At 57.2% G+C, this 11,386-nt stretch overlaps 1 protein-coding gene and 1 pseudogene across 1 annotated transcript; both read left to right on the top strand.

Moving 5' to 3' along the window:
- Window positions 1-2,155: 2,155 nt before the first annotated feature.
- Window positions 2,156-11,185, top strand: FKBP1A (FKBP prolyl isomerase 1A). The gene is made up of 5 exons (XM_005524750.3): window positions 2,156-2,284; window positions 2,394-2,441; window positions 8,172-8,284; window positions 8,995-9,147; window positions 10,157-11,185. Exons 1-4 carry the CDS (start codon window positions 2,161-2,163, stop codon window positions 9,121-9,123), a joined length of 414 nt encoding a protein of 137 aa, XP_005524807.2. The 5' UTR covers window positions 2,156-2,160; the 3' UTR covers window positions 9,124-9,147; window positions 10,157-11,185.
- Window positions 2,646-4,816, top strand: LOC148182813 (uncharacterized; annotated as a pseudogene).
- Window positions 11,186-11,386: the final 201 nt, after the last annotated feature.

Here is an 11,386-nt window from a genome sequence, read left to right as displayed (position 1 = left end):
CCCTCTTGGCATTTCTGACTTTGTGTGTTCTGTCAGTGGATGATCCTGAGGGCAGGGAACGACTGAGGCAGAATTCACTAATTTTCAAGCCTTTATGCATTCTCAAGAGTTTAGGCACCAGAATGTGACCCTGAACCTGTCCTCGGTCTGACCAGCTGGATCCTGAGCAGTGAGGGGTTGGTCAAACCTGGCTGAGCTCCTTGCCTCTGTTGAAACACTGCTTGTTGCAGTGACCTTGCTGCTGGTAAGATGAGCAGGTTATGCCAGGGACTCAAAAAAAACCCCAAAAAACTAAAACACCCCACCCAGAGCGAGAGCTGCTGTGCCTGACGTGTGCAAGCATGCCTGCGCCAGTGAGGCAAGGGCTCCAGCGTGGGCTTAAATCCAGCAGCATTTCCCCCTTTCAGATCCCTGTTTATCACTAGTTCTTGTGAACAGGCCCAGCTCTCGGCAAAGACAGCATTACTAAGTAGGGATGAGAACATGCCCCTTTTTCTACCCTGTTGTTTTTCATCTTGACTCAGGCTCTCACACATCTGCCCTGCTAATGTGGAAAGTCAAGGACCACTGGCACCATCAGTGTGTTGGAGCTTTAATGTAAAACATAATGCTATGGCATCAAACAAGAAAAAAAACACCCTTGGTATTTCAGTATTTAAAAGATATGAGCAAGGGACAGAAGCAAGTAAAACTTCCTTGATGCTATTATCTGTTATTTTAAGATTCTCCTATTCTTGTGTCCCATTTTAATGCACTTGCTGTGAATCCTGGCTTTTTATTAGTCTCTTGGCTGTCCTTGGAAATTCTCTGTTCCCTTGTGGAGGCTCAAGTTCACCTCCTTGAAGTAAAGAAATAGGACGCTTTGAGGTAAAATCCTGTGCCCGGAGTGATTCTTTTTTTGACCAAAAAAGAAAATAGTTGCTGCTGTTGCCAGAAAAAAGGCCTTTTGAATATGAAATTGTTCAAACCTGCCTATCTTCTGCTGAGCCTGTCCCAGCAATGCGGGGCCAGCACTGACCTCCATCTGCACAGTGGGGAGCAGCATTAATCACAGAATCATTGTGGTTGGAAAAGACATTTAAGATCATCAAGTCCCAACATGACCACGGCCACCACTAAACCATGTTCCCAAGTGCCACATCCACATGTCTTCTAAATTCCTTCAGGGTTGATGACTCCACTGCCCTGCACAGCCCGTGCCAGTGTCTGATCATCCTTTTAAACAATTTTTTCTCAATATCCAACCTAAACCTCCTCTGGCACAACTTGAGGTATTTTTTCTTGTCCTGTCCCTTGTTCCCTGGGAGCAGAGCCTCACCCCCACCTGGCTACACTGTCCTGTCAGGGAATTGTAGAGAAGAAAATCCCCCCTGAGCCTCCTTTTCTCCAGGCTGGGCCTCAGCCCAACTCCCTCAGCCACTCCTGGTGCCCCAGACCCTTCCCCAGTTCCATTCCCTTCTCTGGACATGCTCCAGCACTTCAATGTCCTCCCTGAAGGTCCCAGAACTGATCCCAGGACTCGAGGTGCCGAGCACGGGGGTCGGGCACTGCCCTGGTCCTGCTGCTCACACAGGGCAGGGCACAAGGCAGGACGCTGTTGGCTTTGCCTGTGGGGCTCCCAGGGAGCCCTGGGTCTGCACTGTGGCCTTGATTGTGTCCAGTTCCGTGAACAAAGCACAGGACTAGAGGACATGCTCTTAAGATACACCAAGGGAGGTTTAGGTTGGACATTAGGTGAAATTCCTTCACAGGAAGGGTGATTGCACCTTGGAATGGGCTGCCCAGAGAGGTGATGGTGTCACCGTCCCTGGAGGTGTTTAAGGAAAGACTGGACGTGGCGCTCAGTGTCCTGCTGTAGTTGACATGGTAGTGTTGGGTCACAGGTTGAATTCACTGATCTCACAGACCTTTTCCAACCTAATTGATTCTGTGTTGGGCCACGCATCCCGCGGCCGTGCGGACTGGAAATAGCGATAAAGGGGCAAAGCCCGCAAGGCCTCCCGCCCGGGGGTCCCTCTCGGCCGGGCCCGCGTTCCCCCGGCAACCGCGCCGAGATGGCGGCGGGGCGGGGGGGCGGAAGATGGCGGCGGCCAGGGCGGCACCGCCGGGCGGGATCTATGGAAGGTCGGGCGGGATCTATGGAAGCGACGGGCGGGCTCTATGGCGGTAACCAACGCGGCTGCGCACACGCGGCCCCTCCTCCGTTGGGCTGCGGGCGTTGCGGGTGCGAGCGGCACCGGCACCGGCATGGGCGTGCATGTGGAGACCATCGCCCCCGGCGACGGTGAGCCGCGGCGAGCCCGCTCCCCCCCCCCACCCCTTCTCCTTGCCCTCCCCGCGGGTCCCGGTGCGGGTCCCGGTGCCGCGGGGTGATGGCGCGTGTCTCCCCGCAGGGCGGACGTTCCCCAAGCGCGGCCAGACCTGCGTGGTGCACTACACGGGTGAGTGCGGGGCGGCCCCGCGAGCCCAGAGGCGGAGGGGCGGGAGGGTCGGGGCGGCCCGGACACCGAGGGAGCGGGGCTTGCCGCCCCCCCGCCCCCGGCTGCCTGCAGGGACCCCGGGCGCGGCTGCTTGGACGGGCCGCGGCGCTCCATGGGGCAGAGGGGGCTGCGGGCCGCCACGGGGGCCTTTCCCGGAGAGCGAGGATGAGCCCCGGGGTGGGGATGGAGGGCCTGTCTGTGGCCCGTGGTCATGGAAAGGCCCCGTTGTCCCCGTCTTTCCCGCAGCCTTTTCAATGAAGGGGCCTTTCCCACGCTTATCCAGCCTTTTCGGGGGTGCACCGGGGAACGACCCAGGGGACACCGGGGCGCAGGCGGGGGCACCCCGGGTAGAGCCCTGGGCTGTGGGGCGGCCGGGCCTGGAGCCCTCACGGGCTCCACGAGTCACTCCCCGGGAGCTTTGGGGTCTGCTTCTTCAGAGTAGGGTCCCTCCTTTCACAGCTCTCTGCAGGAGTGCATCCCCCTCCCCAGTCCTGCTGCAGTCCCTTCTCCCTTGTGGGGTGACACCAGAGGTATCTGCGGGGCTGCCCCAGACCCACATCCTGGGGTTTTTTGGGGGAACCCTGGTGCAGGTAACCAGGGCACTGTTTAGTGGTCGGGGTAGCGCTTAGATGAGGGGCTGCCCCAAAGCCCGAGAGGGTCATGTCCTCCTGCAGCCTTCTGCGAGCTGGGGGGAAAGAAGCCAACCTTGGCACCCCAGAAAATGCTTTGGGGATCATCCTGGGGGCTCTTGTCCCCCTGGGCTGCCTTTTGTACAGCGTTGGCTCATTGGCTTAGTAAAAACGAGTTAATGACTCATTTGTGACTGTTTTTGCTAATAACCAATTCCCCTTCTTGCCCCAGCGTTTTCGGCCTCCCCCTGGGGGGCTGGGGGTTCCCCTCTCTGCGTAGTGGGGCCCAACCTGACAGGAGGGCTCGGCGGGCATCCAGCCCATCTGGTGCTCCTCCATCTCCCCTGTCCTTCCCGTTCCCTCGTCAGCAGGGAGAGGAAGCAGCTTGGTCTGCCCGGCCGCCCCGTTTCCTCCGCCGGTGGAAGAACAAAGAGAGGCTGGCAGGCAGTCAAGTGGCTCCCGGTGGGCCAGTCCTGCCGCCTGCCAGCCCTCCCGGCTCCCAACCCTCTGGCTCTCTGCGCCGGCTCTCCCCTCCTGCAGCGCTGCTGGAGCTTGGCTGCTGTCCCCAGCTCTGTCCCCCATCCCGGCAGAGCTGTTTGGGGGTCACCAGCATCCTGTCCCCACGTCACGGTGCTTCAGGCAAAGTGCTACGTGGTGACTTGCTCACAACGGACCCTCCCCAGCAGCAGTGATCTCCTGTGCCTGGGAGCGGTTCTCTAATTTCCTTTATTTTATTTTTTTGTTATTATTGTCTCCATTTGTCCTTTATCCCCACCCACGTTCCGTCTGCAGGCAGCTGCTGCCCCTCCGCCTCGGCAGGCAGCAGGAATCAAACACCTCCAGGCCCTGATGCCATTTCCCTGCATCGGCAGCGCAGTTCCTGCAGCCAGCCCTGCCAGAGACTGGAGCGGGGCTTGGCTCAAGGGAAACCTTAGAAACCTTTGATTCCCAGCCTGTTTGCAACGCTTGCCGATGCGAGAGCTGCATCAGGGGTGGTGACAGAGTGCAGTACTGGAGGTGCTGAGCTCCAGGACTCCTTCCAGAACCCTGTGTTGGCTCTGTCCCCAGCTGCCCTTTGCTCTGGTGCTGGGGAGATCCAGCCTGTGCTATGCAGGAGGCAGCTCTCCCTGTGCTGGGTTATGGATGCACAGTGGTTTGGGTAAAAACCTCTTGGGTGAAAAAATAGGTGATCCCAGGGTGAGGGACTGTGGGGAGCCAGCTTGGTCAGCCAGTGGCTGGTGCTGCTTCTGCTGGTCCATGGGGCATGGCCCTACCAAAAGCATCCCAGGATGGACAGACAGCCCTGGTCCAGGGGGACAGTGCAGAGGAAAGAGGTTGAGAGAAGAGCAGCCTCTCAGCCTCCTCCCTGGAGATGCCAGTTGCTTATAGTGAGGTTGCACAGGAAATATCTGGGGGGAGCTGGTGGAGTTGAACCTGTTCCACCTCCTTCCTTCCAGGTCTTGGGTCTTTTTGTGGAGAGCTCGTGCCATGGGGTGTCCTAAAGAGCCTTTGATGTGAAATCTGCTGTGTAGGGCTCTTAAAGGAACTAAACCAAGGATAAAGTTCCCCGATGTGCCCAGTGTGTTCAGCACACTTTGGTTTGCATGCAGCAACTGGCATAGGATGGAGTGAGGGAGTGAATCAGTGGGGAGAGGATGTGGATTGGGGGCCAACAGAGTTAAGCCCCTCTGAGTCAGAGCAGGGAGCAGAGTGGGGGTGCTGTGCAGCTGGGGGTCCTGCAGTGCTGGTGCCAGAGGGACCAGCTGTGTGGGGAGACTCTGGGCACCCCACTGTGCTTCAGGAGGGGAAATGGGGGGGGCCATAGTCATTTTGGGGAATGGCAGGACAGGAGCAAGACTGCCATGGATTGGCCAAACAGCTTTGCCTGAGTGGCAAAGCACACTCAGCATCCAGGTCTCTGAGGGAGTTGAGCTTGGAGCAGAGAGGGATACTGGAGGAACTGCCTTTTTCCAGCAGGATAGCACCAAGAGGACCGCTGTCCTCCCCAGAACCTGTGCACAGTCCCTGGGGCAGTGGTGCTCCCCAGGCTGCTCTGGGTGCTGCCCTTGATGCTCTCCTGCTGCTCACAGAATGCCCTGTGGTTGTGAGGTGTTCCTCCAAGGTGTGTGACTGCCGGTCCATGGGCTGTGACAGCTGTGGTAGCTCAGTGCCATCTCCTGCTCCCTCTTCCCTGCCTGCACTGAGGTCCTGTCCTGCCAGGCCTCAAGAATGGTGGGCAGAGCCCTCTCTCCATCCAGCTGTGGGTGATAGTGGGAGTGCTGGTGGAAGCAGGATTGAACCTCATCCAGGCATCCCTGCCCTGAGCATGCTGGGTATTCCAGGGCTTCTGGGAAGGGTTTTCCATCCTGTCCCAGCTGGAGCAGAGGTGCCTGCCCCACTGCTCTGGTCTCTTCCTGCCTCCTTGGGAGGCTGGCTCTGTGCTGGAGCCCCTGGGCAATGGCCGTGCCAAGGATCAGCGCCCCAGAGGGGATGGAGGGGGTGCGGGTGGGGCTCTGCACCCCCGGCAGAACCCGACCTGGCAGGTTTGTCCCAGAGCTGACTCTGCCTGCTCCAGCACCGCTCGCTGCTGCCTCTGCCCGCCCAGGGGGGCCCAGAGCCAAGTCGCACGTTGCAGCCGGCATCTCCCAGCTCCTGCCTGCCAAGTGTGGCAAAGACCTGGCTGGGCCATGCTGCCTGGCTGGGGCTGGGGCTGTGCTCCAGAGCCCCCACTCCATCCCATGGCTGCTGCAGCCTCAGCTGTAGGGCTCTCTGTTCTTCCTCACAGTGATTTCCTGAGACCCATTGGGGTCTGTTTAGTCCAGCTGGGGTCTCTGTGGGCTCAAATCTTTCTGGGTGGGAGCCAGGGCAAGTGGGTCTCCATAATCCACCTGTGTGAGTTCTGCTCTCCTTGCAGGACTGGGGGTGACAAGCATGGAGCACTGTCTGGGGCTGTCTGCTGCTCCTGGGGCTCTGCTGAGGTAGCTGCTTTTGCCAAAGGATGCTTTGCCTCCATAATAGCTTTAAGATCTTGTTATCTCCTTGCTCAGGGGTAGCAGGGATGAGGAAATGGTTGCTCATATTTGTCCAGAGCTGGAGAAATCTCCCAGGAGGCTTGTGGGCAGAGGAAGTGCCTGAGATGAGGATGCAGTCTATGAAGGATTGAAGCCTCTTTGTTTTCCCAGCTGGCATGATGGGGGAGCATGGCAGCCCTATGCTGGGGAGCAGGGACAAGCTCCCACATATGGCCTTCTCCATCCTGGTTCGGGAGATCTGAGTGATCAATCCCTTGGGCTGCTGCAACCAGCATAGTCCATCAATCCCTGTCTTCTGCAGCCAGGGAGCTGCCAGCTCTGAAACAGTTCCTGAGGCTGGACTGGGACAGGTGAACTTGGCAGTGGGGTTGGGCAGTGCCATCCATTCCTGTGCAAGGTTGGCAGCATCTCCTGCACTGCTGCTGATGCCTCTGCATTCCCTGATCAGGACAACAAAAGGGATGCACTTCTGCAGGCTGCACATGCCCTGGGAGCATCCCAGTAGTCCCTGCTTGCTGTGACAAGCAGGGGGTTGTGCTGCTTGGCCCCTAGGGTTTTTTCCTTGATGGGTGTCCAGGGAGAAGGGTGGCAGAGAGCTGTCCTCTCTGTCCCTGCTCAGCCACCTCGGCCCTTGCTGCACGGGAGGGCTCGGAGCCGAGTCGGGGTCAGCTGGGGCCGCAGCCAGGCAGTGCTACCGGTGCCAGCCGGCATGGGCTGCCCTGTGTCCCTGCTGCCAGGCAGGAGGAAGGCCAGCACACAGGAGCAAGGAGCAGTGCCAGATGGGGCTGGAAGCAGGTTCAGCAACAAGAGGTTTATCCTGGAAGGAGGAAATAAGAGAACTCCAGATTTACTATTCCAAAGTCCAGGGCTAGAGCGTGACCGGCTGAGCTGATGCTCGACACCCTGGAGAAGGGATTTTTGCTGTCTATTAAGTGAAAAACTTTATTCTGCTTCCTGAGAGGAGCCCACATGTCTCAGTGCTTGTTGTCCCTGCAAAAGTGATGTATTTTCTCCCGCTGTGCAAGCAGGGGCTGAGCGACCCCATCCCATCTTTTCCACACCTTTTCCCTTGCACACATGCCCTGGCAAATGGAAGTCAATCTACTCCATGCCATCTTGAGGAAGTTTGGTTTTCCAAGACTGTAGAGCAGTTTCCAGCCAGGATAGCAGGATTTTTAGGCTGTTTTGGAAAGAAGTGTTTTGGAAGAGAGTTTAATTTTGCTCTTACCACTCGCGTTTATTCTACAGGGTGCTGGCTGTGTTAATGCAGAGCTGGAGCTGTCTTATGGGAGCTGACTGGTGGAGTTACTGCTCCTATAAGGCAGTGCCAGCTCCAAGATTCCCCAAGAAGGTCACACAGGGAGCAAGGGAGGGGAGGAAATTCCTCCTTAGCTCATGTTGGGGAGTTATATTTAGCTCTGGGGATATCAGCCTGGCTCAGCCCTTGCTGGGGAACAAGGGCTGCCCCAGGCACACGTATCCAGCTCTTGGTGCTGCCTCCTCCCCATCATCATTCCTGGCTCCAGGAGAGATTTGGCCTTAGATAGCTGGGCATAGACAGGGCTGGAGGCCAGTCACAGCCTCCAGATGGAGGGCTGGAGTGTCATCAGTGTTTTGGGTGTCTGAAGGTGGAAGCCTGGTGAGTGAGAGGCATGTTTTCTGGTGGGATGGGAAACACAAGATCAGATCCTGATGCCTGATAAATGGTTGTTGGTAGTATTGCAAGGTGGGCAAGATTTTCTTCCCCCATCCATCTGCTCCCCTGTCAGTCCTTGGTCCTGGCCCAGAGAAGCATTTCTCTTTCATCCAAAACAGTTAAGTGTCATCCTTCCCTGCCCCAGGATGGGTGATGCCACAGGGGTTTCCCCTCCTATACAGGTGTCTCCCAGGGAAAAGGAGGACAAGCTGAGACACATCTTTGACACAGAGCCACGTGACTGTCACCTGCTCGGGCTGCCAGGTCACAGCATCTCGCATTAATGTGCATGGCTCTGTCCCTGTATCACCATCATCTCCCTCTCTCTCCCCAGGTATGCTGGAGGATGGGAAGAAGTTTGATTCCTCCCGCGACAGGAACAAGCCGTTCAAGTTTGTGATGGGCAAGCAGGAGGTGATCCGTGGCTGGGAGGAAGGAGTCGCTCAGGTGCCCGCAGCTCCTCCTCCTCGCGCTCCCCGTGCCAGGCTGTGCTGCGCCGGGAGCCGCAGCGTGGGCAGGAATCAGTGTGCATGCAGCTCAATCCCTATTTTATTATTTTTTTATTTTATTCCCCTGTTCCACCCCCTCGGCGCTGGGAGGTGTGGGTGTGAATATCACCTTCTGCATTGCCACCTGCCAGCTGGCAGGAATGGAGCCGGGCCAGGCCTCAGCAACACCTACGGCACGTCGGTGACTCAGCGGTGACATTTCTGCACTGAGTCAGCTCTGAACGAGCACGGTGGGAGCGCTCAGGCCTCCCGGGCTCCGGAGCCCACACGGAGGGAGGGCTGGTGGGCACAGCACAGCTCCGGGCTGTGATCCCACGCTGTGGGCACAGCACAGCTTCGTCTCCTGCCCGCGTGACACTGCTCACTCTGTGCCATGCAGGCAGCACAAGGATGCTGGTCGCTGGAGGGAATGGCCTGGCATTCCCTGCCTTTTCTCGTGTCAAGGACTTCTTAAGCCCTGCTCTTTTTCCAGCCCGTGCTGCCTATCTATTCCCTGACATTCTTCCCTCTCCTCTGGTTTGTGCAGCCTGGGTCCTTGCTCTTGCCCAGTATAGGGAAGGCAGTGAGGACAGGTGTGTGTCCCTCCTCTGTCACTCACCTGGCAGTTGTGCCCATCTCCTGACATCCCTGTTTCTGTCCCTGCCCCAGATGAGTGTTGGTCAGCGGGCAAAGATGACCATCTCCCCAGATTACGCCTACGGCTCCACTGGCCACCCAGGGATCATCCCACCAAACGCCACTCTAATTTTTGACGTGGAGCTCATGAAATTGGAATGACCCATCCCAGCACCCTGTCCTTGGGTAAGGAGGGGCAGCTTCTGTCAGGGACTGTGTGGATTGAGGACAGCTCAAGGCCCCTGTGTTTGATTTTGGGACAGTGTGGGGAGGTGGGATGAGGGCAAGAGGTGGGGAGTGGGCAGTTGTGGGGAATATGAGAAGGACAGGGCAGGTCTCTGGCTGTGGGTAGAAGTTACTCTTGGGAGTCTGGTGAGCTGGGGTTCAGATCACTACAGTGCTACATGCAAAGATCCCAGTGTGGCAGAGCTGGGTTCATGTCATGGAGGTGTTGCAGTGCCAGTTCTTGGTACCTTGGGTTCTGAGTGTTGTTGCTGTACCAGGGGGGCTTGGCACACCCCCTCCTGCCTCTCATGCCGCCAGGGTATGGGGCTGATGGAGTGGGCAGGAGGCTGTGACTATGACCCAAGAGTTGGAGCAGTTCTGCTATGAAGACAGGCTGAGGGCTGGAGTTGCTCAGCCTGGAGAAGAGAAGGCTCTGGGGAAACCTTGGAGCACCTTCCAGGGCCTAAAGGGGCTCCAGGAGAGCTGGAAGGGGACTTCACACAAGGGCCTGAAGTGACAGGGCAAGGCAGAACAGCTTCACACTGACAGAGGGCAAGGTTAGATTGGATATTAGGGAGAAATTCTTCACTGTGAGGGTGGAGAGGCATTGGCACAGGTTGCCCAGAGAAGCTGTGGCTGCCTCATCCCTGGAAGTGTCCAAGGCCAGGTTGGATGGGACTTGGAGCAACCTGGGATAGTGGACAGTGTGCCTACCTGTGGTAGGAGGCTGAAACGAGATGGTTGGTCCCTTCCAACCCAGCCTGTTCTGTGATTCTCTGGGGCTCTGCTCTGGGGTGTGGGGTCCCCACGGTGTGGGCAGGGTGGGGCTGTGCTCCCCGCTGTGATCGAGGCTGGACTGCTGCTCTGAGGGCCTGGTGTGGTTTGTGTGGAGGCTGCTGTGCCCTGGGCACATCCCCTCCTCGTCAGGTGGGCAGGCAGCTCTGTCACACTGCTTCTCGTCTCTCCCCAGGTTTGGCACATGGAGGAATCCAGAATCTCAGCTTCAAGAAGAGTGCACATGACTTTATACGGAGCTTTTCCTGATAGCCCACTACACTCATTGTATAACCTTACACCTTGATTGAATGCCTTTGGTCACTAAGCTTTGCGTCTGACTCTTCCTCCTTGTATTGTGTTTTTATGTCTTTTTAAACTATACGCCGTAAACCTCAACTCTTTTTGGGTCAAGTTCTTAATCTTATTTTTGCTCCAGGTGTAGACTACGTTTTCCCAGTAGCACGCAGATAGGCTGACCTTAGATAGAAGTCATTTGAACAAAAGGAATCCTGTTAGTTACTCGTTTTCATGCAGATTTATGGTGTTTTCAAACCAGAAATTGCTGCTGCTGCAAAAGCCATAGCAGAGTGAGGTTGTTGAGGCTGAAGGGATGCAGAGAGCAAGGTAGCACTAGGATTGTTCATAGGAATTCTGCCTGGAATGGGACAGCGAGGGAGCCTGGCCTTTCCCTGCTCCCTGGGGAGCATCGCTGCAGGCATTGTGGGTTTGCTCTGGGAAAGGAGGGCTGCTCTGCCCCTGCTTCACCCTGCCATCTCACGGTGGGCCTGCCTTCCCCTCCTGACCACTTTTGGATTTAGGGAGTTGGGTTTCCACCAGAGCTCCACCACACCTTGAAAATCCTGTAGCATGGAGCTTTCTTTAAAGAAAAAAGGAAAACTGGACAAGGGGAAGGTTCTGTCTGCAGGGGAGGTGGTGGGGGCTCAACTCAACAAAAATGCCTCTGTCCTCCTTCCCCATGGAAAGGAACCATCAGCCCCCACATTGTTCCCGCTCTGAGCACACCTGCCCATTCTCTCCTGCCACCTGATGCTGGTCATCGCTGCTTGCCTGGTGTCACAGGATGCGTAGCTGTCCCCTGTGCCCCCCTCTGCCCTGCCCAGTCTGTTGGTAACAGAAATTCCCGCCGGTCACTTCCTTCTCCGCCGCACAAAGGTATCCAGTTTATTATCGCAATAAAAACGCTTTATGCTGGCTTTTCTCAGCCCTGTGTCCTGGAGGTTTTTCCTCGCCCATCTGTCGCTCAGCAGGGGCTGGGCTGGGCTCAGGGGGTGCTGTGTGGGGTGCTGTGGGTGCTGCTCTGGGCTTGTAGGGTGCTGTGCCAGGCTCATGGGGTGCTTTGTGTGCTGTGCCAGGCTCATGGGGTGCTGTGCCTTAGTGTGAGGCTCAGGTGCTCAGCCCTGGG

Source organism: Pseudopodoces humilis, chromosome 19 (genome assembly GCF_049639895.1).
Source record: "Pseudopodoces humilis isolate 2021_Gansu_Grassland_sample_001 chromosome 19, ASM4963989v1, whole genome shotgun sequence".
NCBI lineage: Eukaryota > Metazoa > Chordata > Aves > Passeriformes > Paridae > Pseudopodoces > Pseudopodoces humilis.
Note: the sequence above shows the minus strand (reverse complement) of the source record. Positions and strands in the feature narration are given on the sequence as shown.